Below are 22,493 nucleotides of genomic sequence, written 5' to 3' on the forward strand. Positions count from 1 at the left end.
GCATCTCAGCAAAGTCAATGGGTTTCAAGATATGACATTCAGACACATCGTTTTGTGAGGATCCGTTTTCGGGCTCAAAAACGGATCCTCACAAAGAATGAGCATGTCAGTTTGTTCGGCGTTTTTCTAATCTGCTTTTGCTATTAAAAACATTATCTATGAGCTCAAAAACTTTTCACGTGATGCAGTTTTTTAAAAATCTGATCTGCTTTTGCAGCTGAAAAACGTATCCTCAAAAAACGCAGCAAAAACGCTGTGTGTGAATGTAGCCTTAGATCAGGAATAGAACAGCCATTTATAGGACATTTCATAACTTTCCCAAATTCCTATGAAAAAATATTCAGCACATTCTGCATTGAACTACTGTACCCAACTTATTATATATTTTAGGAGCCGGAGTCGGTCCATTTTATACCGACTCCACCAAAATGAGCACCAACTAAGACTCCGACTCCACGACTCCGACTTCACAGCCCTGGTGCACACATTGTGTTTTGTCACTTTTTTTCTGAGCAGTTTGGTTACAAAACTTGAAGGATTTCCTAGTACCACCAAAGTGAATGAAATCCTGAAATTTTTTTTCCTTGCAGATTTGCAGCAGATTTAAATCGGCAGATTGTCAATTCTTTCAGCATTTTTGCTGCAGATTTCACCCATATTAGTGAACAGAGAAAAATCTGCAACAAAAATACATGTAAAAAACGCAGAAAAAATGTGAGTATTTTATGCTGCGTTTTTCCTGCCAAGAGATGCAGAAATGGTACAGAAATTTCTGCACCAAATACTTAACGTGTGCATATAACTTTCATTACTTATCCTCAGGCTGCAATATTAGCTATGGACATCTGTGATGTTCAAAATTTGGAAGTGTCCCAACAACATGCATGCACAGTCGCAATTTTAATAAAAAATGTTTGCATTAATATGTGACATTTGACACATTGTCATAGGCTCTTATCTAACAATTGAAAGTGTGTTATCATGCTTACAAAGGAATAATTTGTGCCAAATTTATCAGCATTGATCGTTACTTGGACAACAACCTCATCTAAAATGCCTGAGTAAAAGAAGAAAAAATTATACATATTATTATTTATTATTATCATTGCGCCATTTATTCCACGGTGCTTTAGATGTGAAAAGGGGCACTTACCTCTTGTACTGGCTCCATTGCAACAATATCAGCACTGGGTTTCCCGGTGCTCCTGTGACATGTCACGTGAGCGTTGTAAGCCAATCATTAACGGCAGCAGCCGGTCAGTCGCCATTGATTGGCTGTAATGCTTGCATGACAATGTAACATGAGCACCGGGTAAACCAGCCCTGACAGTGTTAGGACAGAGTTGGTGTGGGAGGTGAGTAAAGATTTTCTTATTTTATTCCGAGGACTCAGGCATTTAAGCAAGTATTGTCCAAGTAGTGGACAACTCCTTTAAATTAACACTCTGGGGTCACTCTTTGTGACTGCAGACTTGTGAATCCCACCCCAACGCATGCAATGTGTTGCAAGGATTTGCTGGTTTCTGACCCAGGAATGGCGGTGGTGTATGTGATATGCATACCCCCGGGCACAACTGTATGGAGCGAGGCTGTGCCAACCAGACAGCCGCATCACTAGACAGGGTGCGGCCAGAGTGACTGCAGACATCCATTTGGACCAGATAACCACTTTAAGGTGCAACATTTGACAAACGTGAAGCAATAGAGTTTAACAGGGAAATATATGGAACAAATTATACTATTTTTAATAAATATGGGCCAGTGTGTTTAAACTGGAAACAGCTTCCGACATATTAATCCGACAGAAACCAAGAGGGTGCAATCTTTGCCTCCATCTGGGTGGTACCTTTTTCCGGCTGCGTAGGAACGCGCAGCAGACTGCTCTTTCTTATGCAACGAGCCACCGCCATAGGATTTACACTGAGCAGTATACGTTTTAGTTACATTGTGGTCAACTGATAACGTAAGCCATTGTATAGCTGGAAAGGAAGGCTCTAAACACAGTGTGCACAAACCCCTATAAAAACAGACATATGGCCTGTGAGAGCGAGAGAGAAAAGGTAACACTACAACAGTAACTATAGTAACTTAAGTGGATGATCAATCCAGATCCTTAATCAACAGGAAAACATGCCCAGCTTTATGTGTGGAAAAAAAACATTAGAATTGCAATACAAAATGAGGAAGACTTATTATTACATAAACATCCTAATATTGCTTAAATGACCTTTTATTATTTTTATATACTGCTAATGCAGTGTTAGGTCACTTAGGGAAAAGAGATGTAAACATTTTAATAAGGCTGGAAATCTACTTTCTACATAGATATGTTCATAATTAACAAATTTTCGGAAATAACCGATCATTCTAGAAAAGTTAGTTATTGTATAATGAATGAAGCCCTGTGACCCGCCTGCAAGTACAGCCTATCATAACAGATCGGACACTTTCCAGATACAGCGTCAGATCCTGACTACTATATGGAGCTGTGCCTTATACATTATACAGGTGGGGGAGGCTTTTTACTGTATAACAAAAGCCTTACCAGTACAAGTCTTCAAAAGTAAACAGTTTCCAGTGTTTCTACTTTACTATTCTGCTTTCTGATCCATGAAGGGCAACAGAAACTCTAATTCTGATCTCAGCACTACATTACATAATCTTTTCTAGTTTTTTATTATTATATATAAAGAAATTGTGGGCAACAGCTCCCCCTTGTGGCTGTTTAATTACATGCTATGGCTCCTCGCAAGCTTACAAAGAATGTCTGTGATAGCAAAAATTAAAAATAAAAAAAAGTTCATTTCATTTACTATTTCCCCTTTTGTGGACCTGAAATAAGGGAGACATTCTGGGAGGTGCCAAAATAGTTGCATGCATACCGGAGATGTGCACACAGACACAGTTATTTCTTTTTTGAAGTAGTACTGATAACCCTAAGGAAATATGCCTCAAAAAACGCCATACTGTCACCCCAAAAATGTCACTGACACCGAAACATTGGGAATGTGGTCCTGATGATTATTTCTTGGAGATACCAAGCAATTGTCTGGCAATAGCTTTTAGGTAAAAAAATTAAATGAAAATAAGCCACAATAACATTGCATGTTAAACTGACCTTATGTTTTTTTACTGAAGACTGTGCCTGTGCACTATATACAGTACAGACCAAAAGTTTGGACACACCTTCTCATTTAAAGATTTTTCTGTATTTTCATGACTATGAAAATTGTACATTCACACTGAAGGCATCAAAACTATGAAGTAACACATGTGGAATTATATACTTAACAAAAAAGTGTGAAACAACTGAAAATATGTCTTATATTCTAGGTTCTTCAAAGTAGCCACCTTTTGCTTTAATGACTGCTTTGCACACTCTTGGCATTCTCTTGAGCTTTTTCCGACATGTTGTAACGTCAACAGTCAACCATTCACTAGACGGAAGTGTGTTCTTTTGGCCTCTGTCTGGCCAGTATGTGACTTCATAACATTTGCAATGGTGCGGTGTACAGAAGAGCACAGTCTAAAGCTCTTTCCCATACAGTTACCACACGGTATACCTTTCTTTACAGTGATCCCTATTAATTATGCTTTGCTTATATAGCGCTATCATATTCCACTGCACTTTACATATATTATCGTTAGGGCTCACAATCTAGATTCCCTATCAGTATGTCTTTGGAGTGTGGGAGGAAACTGGAGAACCCGGAGGAAACCCACGCAAACACGGGGAGAACATACAAACTCCTTGCAGATGTTGTCCTTAGTGGGATTTGAATCCAGGACCTAGCACAAAGCAACAGTGCTAACCACTGAGCCACCGTGCTGATCTATGGTGGATGAACACCTTGGTATTGATCCTGAATGTGCACACTCTCACGCACCTAACTCCTGAGCATACGCGCCCACCAGTGAGCCCAAAAGTAGTGTGGACGGAGCCTTAGACACAAAGATTCAAACATTTATTGTTTAAAGGTGTATTCCAACCTCATATCACTTGATGATCACGAGGGCGATCTCTAGGATTCCATTTTCAATGTTTTGCCCTTCACAGTGGCTATGTTCACAGCTATGTAATAAGCAACTGCAAATGTCATGACTCACTTGAATTGGGCAGTGCTGCAGTTCCCCATGCAGAGCAAGTGGAGGAGGCATGGCAGTTCTGGGAAACTCTGAAGGAGCCACAATGTTTGGTAAGTGCTGCACCCATTTATTTTCAGAATCTGTGGAGGATGCAAAAAGAATGATGCCAACCTTTCTAAACTCAGCTCTGGAGATGGGGATTTTCTGTGCCCTTTGCAGCCTCTGAATGACAGTCGTTACGTGTCGCCGCTCTAGCCATGTAAATGGACCTTAATTAATATGAGTGTCAAGTCAGGGAAAGGACTGGTTGAATGCTGCCCGGCCGTGTCCTGGTGTGCATTTTTTCTTGAAACCTTGGCTGGTGAGTACCATTGCCTTTTGCTATTTTTAATGCTGCCCTGCAGAAAATTTATGTGGCACCAGAAGACTCGCCAACTCTTTTGAGACGTCTCATTTTCTAAGAGCCAATCCATCTGCCACTTTAAAAAGAAGTTTTGGTGCACATTTGCTGCTTTCAATAGTACCCAGGGTGCCATGGTAATCCGATTGGTAACCTCTGGTCTAAACAATGATAAATATGTCACACTAAACGGGTTGGCAACTTTAACTTTATTTTGTCAAATAAGTTGGAAACATAATAAAAACACTGTAAACTGGAAAGCTGTTACATGGTCTTCTGCCAGCAGCCATTTTGAGGACAAGATAGATGTGCTGCCTGCGAGGAAGGCTTCACCAACAAGTGTGTGGAGCTTCAGAAACGAAAGAGAAACTAATCTTTAGGCCACGTGCACACACTGAGTATTTGGTCAGTATTTTACCTCAGTATTGTAAGCCAAATCCAGGAGTGGGTGATAAATACAGAAGTGGTGACGTGTTTCTATTATACTTTTCCTCTGATTGCTCCACTCCTGGTTTTGGCTTACTAATACTGAGGTAAAAAATTCATCAAATACTCATTGTGTGCACGTGGCCTTATGTATTAATGACTCCAAATTGGGTCCTCAACACATTCGTGAAAATTAAGCTAAAGGGACCAATCCCTTAAAAGAGGACCTTTCATGAAATGTTTTCTGTTGAACTGGACACACAATTAACAGCGGCTGTAGAACGGAATAATTATTTAAAAAAATCTATTTATTTTAATTTCGGCCTCTCTGTTGCGGAGATATTAGCAATCAGATATTTGGAACCTAATGTGTTCACTTTAGTTAATGTCTCCCTCCTGTATGACTCTGGCCAATCATTAGCAGGCATCACCATAGAAGTGTACAAGGACTTGTGGTGATGTCATCAGAATCACATGACTAGAGTCCACAGGTCATGTGACCCCTGACATCATCACATGTCCTTCTGCATTTCTATGTTGCTGCCAGGTAATGATTGGCCGTTGTCATACAGGAGGCAGAAGTACATGTCCCCCAGTGAAAACACCCACTTGGACTTAAAGGGAAGGTGTCGCATTTTTACATTATGTAAAATAAATTAAAATGTTAAATTCCTTAATGTTATAACATATTTTCAAGTGCCCAATATTTATAGTTTATTTTTTATTAATTTGTTTTGCAGCTACTGGGGTTGCTGCAAGAGTGTAAGAGTTACTACACTACACTCACACTCCTTCAAATACGGCAGCCCTGGACATAGTAGCCACATTAACTGTGAACTGGGCACGCCTCTGTGGGCTGCTCAATTCACAGCTGTAGGTGTGTCTAGGTGCTATTTCATTGTGGCCCAGAGCTTCCACACTGAGAACATGTAATTGGAGGCTTTTTACACACACACACAAGCTCCCCCAGCTCTGCTCTCATATTCTCCTATCCTATCTGCGGGTGCTCTGTGCGGTGTCTCCGTGCAGGCAGACATAGGCCGATGTGACACTACTACTCCCATCGGCCTATGTCTGTCCCCCATCCACTAGTGCCAGCAGGATCAGCTCGATGGGAGCAGTAGTTCCCATCAGCCTGATCCTGCTGTTAAAATTGCCCTAATGTGTCCTCTAAACTGCCCCCATATGTTAGTTTTGGGCCCCCATAGAAGTATATTTTGCCCCAATATCTTTTTTTTAATTTTTTTTTATGCCCCCATATTTTTTTGATTTTACTTATTTATTTATTTTAATTTACAGTCCCCATTTTTTATTTTCTTTTGGTCCACAAATTTTAAAAATACATTTCATTGGTGGCCAGTGGTTGCCTAAAATAAATTTAGTTTATACATTACCTGTCCCCACCGATCGCCACCTAAAATAAAGTAAAAAATAAAAAGATACACCTATACTCACCTAGACACCTAATTCCCCGAAGCCATCGATCTCCTGTAATAAAATATAAAATAATAAACCACAAGTGTATCCTTACCCCTCCGTAGTAGTCCACGAGTGTCCCACGAAGATCTCCAGTTTAGAGCGGCCACATAAAATGTGACCGCTCTAAACCGTCGCCGCTGCTACAATGACGGGGCCGTAAAGCAGCCCCGTCATTGCATAAGCGAGTTCACCGGAGTTCAGCTAGCGCTGCTCCGGTAAGCACCTTTACGGCCCCGCTGACCGTGAGAAATTCCCACGGTACAGCAGGGCCGTAAAGGAGGTCACCGGAGCTGCGCTGACTGAATGCACTCCGGTGACCTCAGTCAGGGGCTCACGCTGCCGGGAGCGGACGTGTTCCCGGCAGTGTGAGCATACAGCAGCCATGTCAGCTGTCACATCTCCAGATGTGACAGCTGTGCATGGGAGATCAGCGCAGGAACGTGGACAGGTAATTTTTTTTTTTTAGTAAATTAATAATTAAATAAAATTGTGTCGTTTATTTCAAATAAACAATTTTTTTCTGGGTCTAGTGTGTTTTTTCTTTTTTACTCTTTGTAGGTTAGTAATGGGGGTGTCTTATAGACACCCCTCATTACTAACCTGGGCTTCATGGCAGCTGGCGCTGACATGAACCCCACCACTATTACCCCCTGCCACCACACCAGGGCAGCGTGGAAGAGCGAGGCTAAGTGCCAGATTTGGCGCACAAATATGATGCGCCAAATCTGGGGCGGCTGAGGGCTGATATTATAGCCTGGGAGGGGGCCTATAACCATGGCTCCTTTCTAGGCTATTAATATCAGGTCGTAGCTGTCCGCCTAGCCTTTGCTGGCACCAATTTATAGGGGGACCGTATATATTTTTTTGGGGTCCCCCTGTAGAATGGGCAGTAAAGGCTAAGCTAACTGCTGCGGCCTGATATTAATAGCCTAGAGAGGGGCCATGATCCTTGGCTACTTCCCAGACTATAACATCAGCCCTCATCCATCTACTTTCCCTTTGCTGGTTATTAAAAATACGCGTGAGCCCACCCAATTTTTTTGAAATGTAAGATTATTATACAGCGTATGTGTGACCAAGCATACATTGAAATGGGTCTGTGTGTGTCTCCGGTATGTGTGGAAAAAGTCATCACCACTTGTACCGGAGATTCTGACATGTGAAAGAGCCTCAATTGGATATTGGGGGGAGGGGTTGGCCATGTGTGTGTATATATATATATATATATATATACAGTACAGACCAAAAGTTTGGACACACCTTCTCATTTAAAGATTTTTCTGTATTTTCATGACTATGAAAATTGTACATTCACACTGAAGGCATCAAAACTATGAATTAACACATGTGGAATTATATACTTAACAAAAAAGTGTGAAACAACTGAAAATATGTCTTATATTCTAGGTTCTTCAAAGTAGCCACCTTTTGCTTTGATGACTGCTTTGCACACTCTTGGCATTCTCTTGATGAGCTTCAAGAGGTAGTCGCCGGAAATGGTCTTCCAACAATCTTGAAGGAGTTCCCAGAGATGCTTAGCACTTGTTGGCCCTTTTGCCTTCACTCTGCGGTCCAGCTCACCCCAAACCATCTCGATTGGGTTCAGGTCTAGTGACTGTGGAGGCCAGGTCATCTGGCGTAGCACCCCATCACTCTCCTCCTTGGTCAAACAGCCCTTACACAGCCTGGAGGTGTGTTTGGGGTCATTGTCCTGTTGAAAAATAAATGGTGGTCCAACTAAATGCAAACCGGATGGAATAGCATGCCGCTGCAAGATGCTGTGGTAGCCATGCTGGTTCAGTATGCCTTCTATTTTGAATAAATCCCCAACAGTGTCATCAGCAAAGCACCCCCACACCATCACACCTCCTCCTCCATGCTTCACGGTGGGATCCAGGCATGTAGAGTCCATCCGTTCACCTTTTCTGCGTCGCACAAAGACACGGTGGTCAGAACCAAAGATCTCAAATTTGGACTCATCAGACCAAAGCACAGATTTCCACTGGTCTAATGTCCATTCCTTGTGTTCTTTAGCCCAAACAAGTCTCTTCTGCTTGTTGCCTGTCCTTAGCAGTGGTTTCCTAGCAGCTATGTTACCATGAAGGCCTGCTGCACAAAGTTTCCTCTTAACACTTGTTGAAGAGATGTGTCTGCTGCTAGAACTCTGTGTGGCATTGGCCTGGTCTCTAATCTGAGCTGCTGTTAACCGGCGATTTCTGAGGCTGGTGACTCGGATAAACTTATCCTAAGAAGCAGAGGTGACTCTTGGTCTTCCTTTCCTGGGGCGGTCCTCATGTGAGCCAGATTCTATGTAGTGCTTGATGGTTTTTGCAACTGCACTTGGGGACACTTTCAAAGCTTTCCCAATTTTTCGGACTGACTGACCTTCATTTCTTAAAGTAATGATGGCCACTCGTTTTTCTTTACTTAGCTGCCTTTTTCTTGCCAGAATAGAAATTCTAACAGTCTATTCAGTAGGACTATCAGCTGTGTATCCACCAGACTTCTGCACAACACAACTGATGTTCCCAACCCCATTTATAAGGCAAGAAATCCCACTTATTAAACCTGACAGGGCACACCTGTGAAGTGAAGACCATTTCCGGTGACTATCTCTTGAAGCTCATCAAGAGAATGCCAAGAGTGTGCAAAGCAGTCATCAAAGCAAAAGGTGGCTACTTTGAAGAACCTAGAATATAAGACATATTTTCAGTTGTTTCACACTTTTTTGTTAAGTATATAATTCCACATGTGTTAATTCATAGTTTTGATGCCTTCAGTGTGAATGTACAATTTTCATAGTCATGAAAATATAGAAAAATCTTTAAATGAGAAGGTGTGTCCAAACTTTTGGTCTGTACTGTATATATATATATATATATATATATATATATATGTATCTATCTATCCTTCCTTACATTGTAGGTGAAAAAGTACCCAGAGATATGGGACCGGGCAAGTGAAGTATACAAGGACAAGCAAAAGCGAAGAGACGTGGCATCCTGAAGAATACTTGCAAAATGGTGAAGAGGGGTTTTACTAGGAAATGACATCAAATTGGCCCTTTTTTTTCACTAACTTTATTTGGCTTCAAAAACGCTTCAAAAAAGCTTACAAAACGCATGAAAAACGCACCAAAACCGCACATAGAATCCGCATGCGTTTTTCTGGCAAGGAGATGCAGAAATGGCCAGGAAAATTTCTGCTTCATTTCTGCATCGTGGGCCCCTAGCCGCAAGTATAGCTAATCTTTTTTTTTTTATAGATATTTTGCATGTTGCAGTGTTTGCAATCTATGCCAACACTGCATTACAAAGCTTAATTTAATATTATAATATTATTTTCACAAAAAGAAAAAAAAAATTGATGGCACCTTCCCTTTAAAGGGAATCTGTCTGTAGTTTCAACCCTTTTAAGTTATCTATATGGGCACGAAGGTCATAGGAAGCTGAATAACATGATACCTTGATACCTGTGATTCGATGTCTTATTCCAGAGAAATACATGTTTTTCCTTATATGTAGATGAGTTGTTCAGGACTATGGGCCGGACATAGATTTCCCTGATAATCTGCCTCCAGAGCTTATTTTATATCAAATAAGATTCCCTTTAAAGTTAACTCATTAGGAGCCAAATATCAGATTGCAAATATCACCACAGCAAAAAGGTGAAATAAAAACAAAAATGTTTTATTCGGCTCTGCAGCCACTATTACATCGTGTGTCCAGTTCAACATGAAAAATTTGGTGAAAGGCAAAATAAGTCCTCAAGAACACAAATGTATCTTAGCACTATACCTTAAAGTACCACTCAGCATTGTTGTTTTTTTTTAATTTCAGCGCTGGAGTGGTGCTACTATTCCATAATCCCTGCCCCTAGTAACATACTTACCAGTTGCTGTCTTCTGCTCTTACCAGCTCCAGTCTTGCTCAGACATTTTGTGGCCACAGCTTCTGAATGACCGGAAGTCAGAGGTAACGGTCACAAGCTATTACTGTACGTCTGAGAGCCTCATTCTGGATCTCATAGACTTAAAAGTGTTTTCCCATCTCCGAGATCCTATCCCAATATGTAGTCAGTTTAATATTAATAATATTAGCAAATGCCTCCAATTAGAAATGTAGTATAGTTTTTCTGATTTGCTATGTTTCTTTCATCATGTGCAGGCATTGGAGGACCTTAGGTATCCATAGTTACGACCACTGATAAAATGACAGTTAGTTAGCCAGTTGGTAGAGGCGTAACCATGGATAACTACGCATTGTTGTATACAGCACACAGGCTTCACCACGTTCTGCAAGACCTTTAATAGATTTTGTTGTTTATGATGCAAGTTTTAGAAGTTAAATATTCAGTGAATATGTTTGGAAAATTAACAAGGTGAATAATTCCAAATATTGCACAATTTTCAAATAACTGTATATGTTTATTAAATAGCAGGGCTTCTCAGAGTTTGTCACAGAGATATTTGTGTCTGCTGAGACTGTCTCCTCTCAATGATGCTGAGAGTTTTACAGTCAGTGAACACTGTGCCCGCCTTGCCAACTCTCTGTGATCTCCAGACTAACATATTGTTACAAATCTTGTGCTATGAGACTCTCCAGGCCAGTGCAGGTTTCCATTCATTGACAGCTGGCAGAGCTCCTGGAAATTATTGAAATGATAGTCTCTCCTGTCCTCCGGGTGACATTGTCTGACAGGAATATAGGAGCTGGGTATTTTATGAGAAATTAAAGTATTAAAATACAATTTTTCACCATCAGTTTGGGGCCCCTTGGGTGGTTGGGGCCCCGGGGCAGTGCCATGGTTGTAGTTACGGCACTGGATGGTACCCAGTTCTAGAGGAGAGGAGACTCTCCTCCGGACCCGGGTACCATAGAAACTGTGGAAAAAAAAGAATAAAATAAAAAATAAATATTATATTTACCTTCTGACGGACTCCGGTGTGCTTGTCTTCGCTTGCAGGCATAGTCATGTGACGGGTCACGCGACGCTGACGTCGGCAGGTCCTTCAGTTTACCGCTGCCGGCAAGGGAGAACGGAGGGAAGCAAGACTCCGGGGGCCATCAGAAGGTAAGTATAGATTTATTTTTTTATTTTTAAACATTCTTTAAGGTTACACTATATAAATCCATGCCGGTTGCATGGATTTATATAGTGTGAAGTTGTCAAGCACTTTCTAAGTGATGCTAAAATCGCTTGGAAAGCGCTTGTCAACCCGCATGCAGAAATGCATGTGAAGAACGCTTCACATCCGCATGTCCCTGGCAGGAAAAACGCTTGTACAATCCGCATGTACAATCCACATGGGTTTTTTCTGCCAGGGAGATGCAGAAACGCTCAGGAAAAATCCAGAGCATTTCAGCATCGTGGGCACATAGCCTAAGACAAAAAAGTTTTACGTTTTTTTTTAATCAAATCTCTGTATTCAAGGAATTCAACTCCTAACATTAGTAATGCACCTCAGCGTCTGGCACATCTACACTACAATGGCCGTCAGTATTGCTCTCTGGATTTTAGACGAGCACTTGTGACAAACCAGTGTTTTGGTCTTCGACAAAATGGCGCCGTCACAGTTTCCTGCTCTATAGTCCTAGCTCTTGCGTCGGAGGAGCAGATTCTGACCTGGCTGACAAGTGGGAAAGTCGGCACCGCTTGTGATACATTGCCGTCTCCACAGTGAGCAGCATACTGCATCAGTGAGGGAGCAGCACACCTTCAGCCGCCATCCAGTGAGGGAGCAGGCGCCACTGCCGCACAAGTAGGTGTCATGTCTGCAGTCGCTGCTGCGCTGGGTCAGTGCACGTGGGGTTTAGGGGAGCGCTAATAGTCCTATGCACAGTCTTCATTGCTGGACGGGAGGACCTCACTGTAATGTAGTTACATATGAGGAGGATTCTATAATGCGATTAGCAGAGCAGTGACCACTAGTGTGGTGCTCAGTACAGTGCAGGCTGTCACCCTGCTTTCCCAGACACCTGATGGCAGATATGAGGTGGTCACATGGTGCACTAATACAGGTCCGTCCGTGCAATGGAAAATCTGCATTGGAATATGTAGTTAGCAGCAAAGTGAATGATATCTGAGCAAACCTTCTTCATGATGTAGAACTTTGCGCAGAAATTGAGCTGTTCTGCTGATTGTTAAATCTACAGAATTAAAAGGGACTGTGTCAGCACAGGCTGACTGGTGAAACCAAGTACAGACCAGTGACATAACTTTTTTTTTACTTTTCACTGGCTTCAGTAATCTCCATGGGAGAGTAGAAGCTGTGATCTTCTGATGCTTCAGTATCTGTTGATTTATGTGATTATTGTTATTCTGTAAAGTCTTTTATTGTCTGTACAAGTCCCCTCTAAAATGTAAAGTGCTGCGGAATATGTTGGCGCTATAGAAATATAAATTATTATTATGTCTCCTGCAGACTCCAGGTTGTCATGGCAACTCGCGGTCATGTGACGCGGGCGCCGATGGGTGGGGTTAGTGATGTGCATGTTAAATGCTGCTGTCAGAGTTTGACAGCGGTGTCTAACATGTTAACAGCCACAGGTGGATCGCGATCTACCTGCGGCTGTTAGGGGCACATGTCAGCTATATAGATCAGCTGTCATTTGCCCGAAAACATGCGGGTTTATCGCCAGAGTGCAGGGATACCACCTTGGATGTATGTTGATCCAGCTGTGGTGTGTCTATGCACTGCTGATGCAATCCTCCAAGATCTCCTTTTTGTTATTATATGCTCGTGTGATAAGGTCTTTAGGATAATTCTGTACTAGGAATGTTTGTTTTAAAATGTTGGCTTGATCATTAAAATCGGAATCCATAGTGCAATTTTTCCTTACTCTCTTAGGCTATATGCACACTGTGCGTTTTTGATGCGTTTTCTCCGCTCGGAAATGCACCAAAAACGCTATGTAATCCGTCTGCCAGCTAATGCAATGACAATCCTGATGTTCTGTGCACATGATGCGGAATTTTCCGCTCAGAATTGTCATTGCGTTACAGTCCGCAGCATGTCCATTCTTGGTAGCGTAAATGCAGCATTTCCCGCCCATTGAATTCAATTGAACTGCAGCAAACTCGCAGGTATAAATATATTTGTGAATTTGCTGCGGTTGTTTGCTGAGTATTTGACTGACTCAATTAAAGTCAATAGTTCAAATACGCTGCAAAAATTCAGAAAAGTATGGTATCCAGGTCGGAGAAGAAGACTACTTCTCACATCATCCGACCGCTGCTCCTTCTGATAACAGCGAGAGCGACGCGGTTGAGGGGAGAAGTAGTCTCCTTAGCCGGTGCGTGCACGGTGTAAAAAAGAAAAAAAAGGAAAAATCAATATTCAAATATCTTTTATTCTCATCTGTCCGGTGTCCCCCGGCGACCCTATCACCCAGCAGTTGGCGGTACACTGACTGGAGCGCACTCACTCTTAGCAGTGTACATCGCTGCTGCCGGCTGAGGTCACGTGAGTTCATCAGCTGAGAACTCCAGGACCTCACTTTACGGCATCGGTGCTGCGGGGGAATATTTTGACGAATGTTCCCACTTACCACTGATGCAGTGTGAGGTCATCGGGGCTGATCAGCTGATCTTCAGCTGATGAACTCACATGACCTCAGCCTGCAGCACAGCCATGTACACGGACAGGAGTGATTTTACACTCCTGTCAGTGTATAGTGCTGTCTTCTACAGCAGTCACATCAGTGATTGATTTGGCTGCTGTAGAAGTTAACCCAGACCGCCGTGGGACAATCTGGATTACGTGATGACGGTGGACAGGTGAGGGATATGGTTGTTTTTTTATTTTTGTTTTTTTTCAGGAGACAAGGGTGTCGGGGATTGGGAGAACAATAAAAATAAATTATTAAAACCGTGTGTAATTTTATTTCAATAAAATACTTTACTCTGGCGGTGTCTTTATTGAAAAAGCGTTGTAAACCTTAACTACGCGGTTAGTAATGGGGGCGTCTTATAGACACCCTCCATTACTAACCTGGGCTTCATGTCAGCTGCCAATGCAAGGCTGACATGATCCCCAACCCTATTACCCCATTCGCCACTGCTACACGGCAGTGGAAAGAGCGGAGGCTAAGCACCAGTTTTGGTGCATCTTATGGATGCGCCATTTCTGGGACTTCTGAGGGTTGATATTATTAGCCGCGGAGGGGGCTAGTATCCATGGCCCCTTCCCTGGCTATTAATATCAGCCCATACCTGTCTTTTTAGCATTTTCTGGTTAGATTTTGTAGGGGGACCCTACGTCAATTTTTTTTCTTGGATCTTCCTCTAATCTAACCAATAAAGGCTAAGTAAACAGCTGTGGGCTGTTATTAATAGCCAGGGAAAATTTTGGGCTTATGGCCCCTTCCGCAGCTACTAATTTCAGCTCCCAGCAGTCAGCTTTCCCTCTGCCGGTTATAAAAATGACGCAGGAGCCCATGCCATTTTTTAAAAAAATTTTTTAGGCTATGTGCCCACGATCCGGACGTAGCAGCGCTTTGGACGCAGCATATTTTTGCTGCGTCTAAAACACTGTGTTCTATTGAATGCAGGTAAATCTGCATGTGTTCACTGAACCTTGTGGATTTATCGCATTCAATACATTCTAGTGGTCAAATTTCTGTTGCGAAGACTAGTGACTCCGCAAGAGAACTTGACATGCTGCAGTCCTGTCAGTGTCCGCGGGTGATCCTCAGCCTCAGATGCACGCATAAAGGACATGGGATTTCTAAAAATCACATCCATAGTTACATAGTTTATAAGGCCGAAAAAAGACAAGCGTCCATCCAGTTCAGCCTATTTCTTGTGCACTGCAGCTATTCCGCAGCGTTGATCCAGGGGAAGGCAAAAAAAAACAAAACATGCGGTATAGGCCAATTTACATCATTGAGGAAAAATTCACTTCCCGACACCAATCTGGCAGTCAGATTAAATCCCTGGATTAATTAACTAAGCATAAGATGTAATTTTATTGTTCTCAAGAAAGGCGTCCAGGCCTCTCTTGAACTCATTAAGTGAGTTGGACATCACCACTTCCTCTCCCAGAGAGTTCCAGAGTCTCACGGCTCTGACCGTAAAGAATCCCCTTCTATGCTGGTGCAGGAATCTCCTTTCCTCCAGACGCATAGTGTGCCCCCTCATCTTTGTCACCATCCTTGGTATAAACAGGTCATGGGAGAGATCTCTGTACTGCCCCCTGATGTATTTATACATGTTTATGAGGTCTCCCCTAAGCCTTCTCTTTTCCAACGTAAATAGGCCTAATTTTGACAACCTCTCTGGGTATTCTAGTCCCTCCATTCCCTTTATTACCTTAGTCGCCCTCCTTTGTACCCTCTCTAGCTCCAATATGTCTTTCCTGAGCACCGGAGCCCAGAACTGTGCACAATATTCTAAGTGCGGCCTTACCAGCGCTTTATACAGAGGAAGAACAGAAGAACAATGTTCTCATCATATGCCCCTATTCCTCTTCTGATGCATGCCATGACTCTATTTGCCTTCGCAGCTGCTGCCTGACACTGGGCACTCCAATTTAATTTGCTATTAACCAAGACGCCCAGGTCCTTCTCCATGTCAGATTTCCCCAACGGTTTCCCATTTAATATGTATGGGTGACTGCTGTTTTTCTTTCCCATGTGCATGACCTTACATTTATCGGCATTGAACCCCATTTGCCATTTTTTTGGCCCAACTCCCCAATTTATCTAAATCCTCCTGTAGCTGTGCCCTATCCTCATCTGTATTAACTATTTTACAAAGTTTAGTATCATCTGCAAATATTGCTATTTTACTATGCAACCCTTCCACTAGATCATTAATAAATATATTAAATAATAAAGGGCCCAAGACAGACCCTTGAGGCACCCCGCTAGTAACCCTGACACACCCTGAGCTTACTCCATTGATAACCACCCTCTGCTTTCTATCACTCAGCCAGCTATTTACCCACTTGCACACATTATCCCCCAGACCAAGCATTCTCATTTTATATACCAACCTTTTGTGTGGCACGGTATCAAACGCTTTGGAGAAGTCAAGGTATACAACATCCACTGACTCTCCCCGGTCCAGCTGTGAGCTCACCTCCTCGTAGAAGGCAATCAGGTTTGTTTGGCAGGAGCGATCTCTCATGAATCCATGTTGATATGGAGTTAGACAGTTATTATCATTAAGATATTCTATAATAGCATCTCTAAGAAATCCTTCAAACAATTTACCTACAACAGTCGTTAAGCTTACTGGTCTATAGTTCCCAGGGTCACTTTTAGACCCCTTTTTGAATATTGGTACCACATTTGCTTGGCGCCAGTCTAGTGGGACAGTCCCTGTCCATAAAGAGTGCTTGAATATAAGATACAGCGGTCTGTCTATCACATTACTTAATTCTTTTAGTACCCGGGGGTGTATGCCATCTGGGCCTGGTGACTTGTCTATTTTGATATTATTTAGGCGTTTCTGAACTTCCTCCTGGGTTAGGTGGGTGATATTTAGCGGAGGGTTTACTTTATCACTCTGCATTTCCTCCGATAAATTGTTTTCTTTTGTGAAAACAGTGGAGAAGAAGCTATTGAGTAGGTTTGCTTTACCCTCATCGCCCTCTATGATTTTACCCAGGTTATTTTTCAATGGGCCAACTCCATCAGTTTTAATCCTTTTACTGTTTATATAGTTAAAGAACAGTTTGGGATTCGTTTTACTTTCCTTGGCAATTAGTCTCTCTGTCTCCTCTTTTGCTATTCTTATTTGTTTCTTACAGATTTAGTTTTTTTCCCTATAAGATATTAGCGCTTCCTCGCTGCCTTCTTGTTTAAGTTTACCGAAAGCCCTTTTTTTGTTTTTCATTGCCCTCTTGACTTCCTTATTTAGCCACATTGGCTTCCTCCTATTCCTAGCCCTTTTATTCCCATAAGGTATGTACCTTCTACAGTGACTATGTAGGACTGTTTTGAAAATTTCCCATTTTCTATCCGTGCTCGTATTACTAAAGATACTATCCCAGTCTATAAGGTGAAGGGCATCTCTTAGCTGATCAAACTTTGCCCTCCTAAAGTTCAGTGTTTTTGTGACTCCCTTGCTGGGCACCCTACTGAAGCACATGTGGAATTGTATAATGTTGTGGTCACTATTTCCCAGGTGCCCCCCGACCTGCACCTCAGTTATTCTGTCTGGCCTGTTAGTTAATACTAAGTCTAAAAGGGCCGTCCCTCTAGTTGGTTCCTGCACAAGTTGTGACAAATAATTGTCTTTGAGGCTGTGTGCCCACGTAGCGTTTTTCAAGCGTTTTTGATGCGGAATTTCCGCAGCGGAAACGCTTGTAAAACGCTTGGTAACCCGCACCCCATGGTCCCCAATGTGATTCCGCAAGTTCTATGCACATGCTGCGGATTTTTCCGCAGCGTTTATGCTGCGTTCAAAAATCCGCAGCATGTCATTTAATTTTGCGTTTCCGCAAGCAGAATTGCCTTTGTCCAATGCATAAAAAACGCAAGGCAATTCCGCATGTGGAAAACGCGTGATAAACGCGCGAAAAATGCGCGATAAACGCGTGCGGAATTCCGCATGCGTTTTTCCGGGAGAGGACTTGCAGAAATGAAGCAGAAATTTTCTGCTTCATAAATGCAACGTGGGCACATAGCCTGATAATTGACAGAAACCTGTTTCCTTTCTGAGATCTACAGCTTTCGATTTCCCAGTCTATATCGGGGTAGTTGAAGTCCCCCATAATAATCACCTCGTTATTTTTTGCTACTTCGTCTATTTGTCTCATTAATAGACTTTCCTTGGCTTCTGCTATATTTGGTGGTTTATAACAGACTCCTATGATAATTTTATTAATGTTTTTTGCCCCATGTATCTCCACCCATAAGGACTCGACCTCCTCATTTCCCTCCCATACATCCTCCCGTATTGTAGGCTTTAGACACGTCTTTACATATAGACAGACTCCACCCCCTTTCCGATTTCTTCGATCCCTTCTAAACAGACTGTAACCCTGTAAGTTAACTGCCCAGTCATAGCTTTCATCTAACCATGTCTCGGTTATTCCCACTATGTCATAGTTACCTGTAGATATTTCTGCTTCCAGTTCATCCATCTTGTTTGTCAGGCTCCTGGCATTTGCTAGCACGCAGTTTATACGATTTTGTTTTGTTCCTATCTTCTCCCTGTGGATTGTATTAGAAATTTTCTTACCTCCTTTCCAAGTATCTTGTCTTGGAACTTCTTTGTCGCACTTCATATCTTTCATTAGTATGTTCTCTGGTTGCATGTTCGTGTCTGGCGTTTTTCTTCCCATCCCCTCTTCTTCTAGTTTAACGCCCTCCTGATGAGTGTTGCGAGTCTCCTGGCAAATGTGTGTTTCCCGGGTTTGTTGAGGTGTAGTCCGTCTCTGGCAAGGAGTCCGTCATAGAGGTAATTCACACCGTGGTCCAGGAATCCAAATCCTTGTTGTCTGCACCATCGTCTCAGCCAGTTGTTCACATCAAGGATCCTGTTCCATCTCCTGACGCCATGCCCGTCTACTGGAAGGATAGAAGAAAAAACTACCTGCGCATCCAGTTCTTTTACTTTCTTCCCCAATGCTTCAAAGTCCTTGCAGATTGTCGGTAGGTCCTTCTTTGCTGTGTCATTGGTGCCAACATGTATCAGAAGAAATGGATGGACATCCTTGGAACTGATGAGCTTCGGTATCCTATCGGTAACATCCTTGATCTTCGCCCCTGGGAGGCAGCATACTTCTCTTGCGGTTATGTCCGGTCTGCAGATAGCTGCTTCTGTTCCTCTCAGTAGTGAGTCTCCCACCACCACCACTCTTCTTCCCTTCTTAGCTGTCCTTTTTCTTGTCGCTTCTGGGTGTTTCTGGGTGCTCTTTTCTTTTTTGCTTGCTGGTAGTTCCTCATCCTTAGGTGTGCCATCTTCATCCTCCACAAGTCCTTGGAATCTGTTTCTCAGTTGTGTGGTTGGTGGTGTCTCCATGGTCTTCTTGCTTCTTTTGGTCACTTGCCTCCACTTGTCTGCCTCTGGAGGTTCTCTGACGCTTCCTTCACTTTCCGTGACCAGTAGTGACGCTTCTGTTCTGCCCAGGAAGTCTTCATTTTCCTTGATGAGTTTTAATGTCGCAGTTCTTTCTTCAAGTCCCCGCACCTTTTCTTCTAAAAGAGCCAGTAGTCTACACTTCTGGCAGGTGAAGTTGGTTTCAGCTTCGGGCCGATCTGTGAACATGTAGCACATGTTGCAGCTCACCATGTAGGTTGTCACATCTGCCATGCTGCTCCTTGTCCCTGCTAACTTGATGTCTGTCTTCTTTCTTGTGATACCCCAGGATAAACAAATGAAACAAATACAGCGCGCGGTTTGGCGATGCTTTCCAGGCAGCTGGTCCCGGCTGTACCCAACGATCTTCTAGCTGAAGGAGACTCTTCGCTTTTCCCAGAAGGCACCTGGAATATGCAAATTGTCCTCTTCAAGTTTCAATCCCCTCAATCCACAATGCTGTAACATCTGGACACTGTTATCAATAGCCAGGGAACATGTTTGCCTAATGGCCACTTCCTAGGCTAAAAATAGCAGCCTTCAGCTGCCCCAGAAATGACTTGAATGGAAATTCTAATGAAGATTGGGTTTATGGGATTAGCTGACACCTAGCCCTTTTGTTTGGTGATGACAAGGTGTCAATCAGACCCTTTCATTACTACACCTAATTAAAGTAAAGAGTTAAATAAACACACAGACACAGAGTAAACACTTTATTTGAAATACAACAGATACATTCTTTAATCATTTAAATTAACCAATATACTCACCCCAGGTCTGACAGTAATCCAAAGGTTAGCACGGACAAACATTTAAGTGCACCTCCCTACCTGCTTGTATTGAGCGCATGTAGTTGGTTTGAACAATCACTCTGTGCTGACACAGTCCCTTAATGCCTCATGATGGGTATAGTACGTCACGTACAGGTGTCAGTATGGAATAATATTGTATGTAGCTGGTAATCATACATATGTTCTGTGATGCGTATCTAATCAGTCCCTGAAGTGATATTTTTAAAATTATTCATAAATTAAATGTAGCCAATGTTAAGCATAGTAATCAATTGTGGGGCTCATAGATCTAGGAGTGTCTTTCAGTTATGTTCCATATTAGCAGTCATACAATGCCCTGATCGTCCTGGCAGTGAATGAGTAAACACAGCAGCGATCTCAAGGAGTGCACTGAGCGCCTGTGCTTAGTTTGAACAGTCATTCTGTGCTGACAGACCTCCTTGAAGGGGAGCATATAAAAAATCTGTCAGAATTTCATCCAGAAATGCGGGACGATTCTTTTTCTTACTTGTCATCTGTGTGCAATCCGTTTTCTACAGCAGCAGTTATTAATCACTTGTATTGGCGAGTCTTATCTGATTCACAGAAGAAACTAGTACATGCTGCATAATTTTTTTTTCACATGCAGACTGTCCGTGAAAAAAATACTCATCTGCAATGCTCTATTGAATAATCTTGGTCGAAGTGCTGCTCCTTTTTTCCAAATGGGCAGGGTTTGGCCCAAAAATACAGTAGTGTGAATGAACCCTTATTCCCTTCCCTGGCTCTCCTGCAGTAATGCTTGGTAGCTTGGTCATGTGCAATGAAGTGTGTTTTCACAAGGGGCAGCAGGGGACCAAGCCAGTGTTACCAAGGATGCCCAAGCAGGTCAGACATCTACATATTTTTTCTTCCATTTCAGGTTTGAAAAACGCCAGGAGGGCAAAAAGAGTGTATGTCACTCATTTTTAGCATCATCTGATTGAAAACACTCCAGTTAGGCTCTGTCCAATCAGAAGGCTGCAAAAATCACTTTAGGAAGCAAAAACTCTTGAAAACTCTTCAAAACAGCACGAGGAAACGAAAAGCTCCTCCAAAAATTCTCCAAAGAAGCAGAACGCCGTGAAGCAGTTTCCACTATAAAATGTGTTGTTTTTGACCTCTTCATAAAGAACTCTGTGCCTTTGCTGTAGTAGTGGACATGGGCAGCTGTCACTTTTGGACAACATCTCAACAGGGCCTTTGTTTTTTGGGTGTTTTTTATTTTAGCTGGAGGTGTTTTTGTAGGCCATCTTTTAGTAACCGCTATATTTAATATTTCAGAACTGGATCTAAAAATTATACATATATCTCATGAATTGTCTCTGATATTATATGTAAACTATGTTTTTCAGCCATGGTGTCTGGCACAGTGCTAGTTTATGATGAAGAGATGATGAACTATCGCCTGCTTTGGGATGAGTAAGTATTCTTTACAGTGCTTTGGAATATGTTGGTGTTCTATAAGCAACAAGACATAATGTAGGCTACTACCTGGCATTTTATTGTCCAGTGAATTTGGCCCAAATTGATTGTTTGTCACGTATGTAAACCTAGCTGATGGTGCTGTTTGCCTCATCTTTTAGTCCAGAGTGTGCTATAGAGGTGCCGGAGAGACTGTCCTCTTCCTACAAGAGACTTCAGGATTATGATCTTGTACGCAGATGTCTCCAGTTACCGGTCAGAGAGGCTACGGAGGAAGAGATCACTCTGGTTCACAGGTCTGTACAGTCGGGGCACTTCTACCTGATTGGGGCTTTATGTAATATATTACTGGCAGAGAAAAGTTGTATTATATGGTGCCTAATCAAATGATTGGCCATTCAGGTTCAGACGTCCATACAGTGCAAGGACTGGTCGTGGGTCTCTTAGAAATATATGAAGCTGTCACGCTCTGATCAGGAGACCTGTGGCCAGTCCATTCATTGCGGTCTGATCGCTGACTGATTTGTACAGACGTCTGAATGCGCCCCTAGGCTAAGTTCTCATAAATGCGTTTTCAGTCTGTGTGTACAACAGACCTCACATGCATCAATGTTAGCGCATGTGGGTGATTTTCCACATGGATCTGAGGTCCACGTGTAAAGAGAATTGCAGCCTGGACCAGACTAGTGCTTGTACATAGTGGGTAATTCCCACAACCATCCATTATGCGGATGGTCACACAGAGCGAATCACATCCACCAATCATACCAGTCTTGTGGACAGGATTGGTCGTCTGAACTTAAGGCACCCATTTATATTACAATGATGTCAGCTGA

General features: G+C 42.5%; 1 protein-coding gene and 1 long non-coding RNA gene across 3 annotated transcripts in view; one reads left to right on the forward strand and one right to left on the reverse strand.

The window, feature by feature from the left end:
- Window positions 1-2,637, reverse strand: part of LOC141165080 (uncharacterized) — a 40,727-nt gene extending 38,090 nt beyond the window's left edge. The window contains exon 1 of the long non-coding RNA XR_012251048.1: window positions 2,546-2,637. This is a non-coding gene — a long non-coding RNA (uncharacterized lncRNA). The remainder of the gene's footprint in view (window positions 1-2,545) is intronic.
- Window positions 2,638-11,929: 9,292 nt separating this feature from the next.
- The window catches only part of HDAC10 (histone deacetylase 10), a 45,261-nt gene continuing 34,697 nt past the window's right edge, over window positions 11,930-22,493 (forward strand). For both annotated transcript variants that reach the window (XM_073652103.1, XM_073652104.1), the window contains exons 1-3: window positions 11,930-12,152; window positions 21,588-21,654; window positions 21,819-21,953. In XM_073652103.1, coding sequence (XP_073508204.1) covers window positions 21,590-21,654; window positions 21,819-21,953 — 200 coding nt within the window. In that variant the 5' untranslated portion in view covers window positions 11,930-12,152; window positions 21,588-21,589. The remainder of the gene's footprint in view (window positions 12,153-21,587; window positions 21,655-21,818; window positions 21,954-22,493) is intronic.

This window comes from Phyllobates terribilis, unplaced genomic scaffold (assembly GCF_046119375.1).
Source record: "Phyllobates terribilis strain yellow unplaced genomic scaffold, ASM4611937v1 Scaffold_11__3_contigs__length_659146591, whole genome shotgun sequence".
In the NCBI taxonomy this organism is placed as follows: domain Eukaryota; kingdom Metazoa; phylum Chordata; class Amphibia; order Anura; family Dendrobatidae; genus Phyllobates; species Phyllobates terribilis.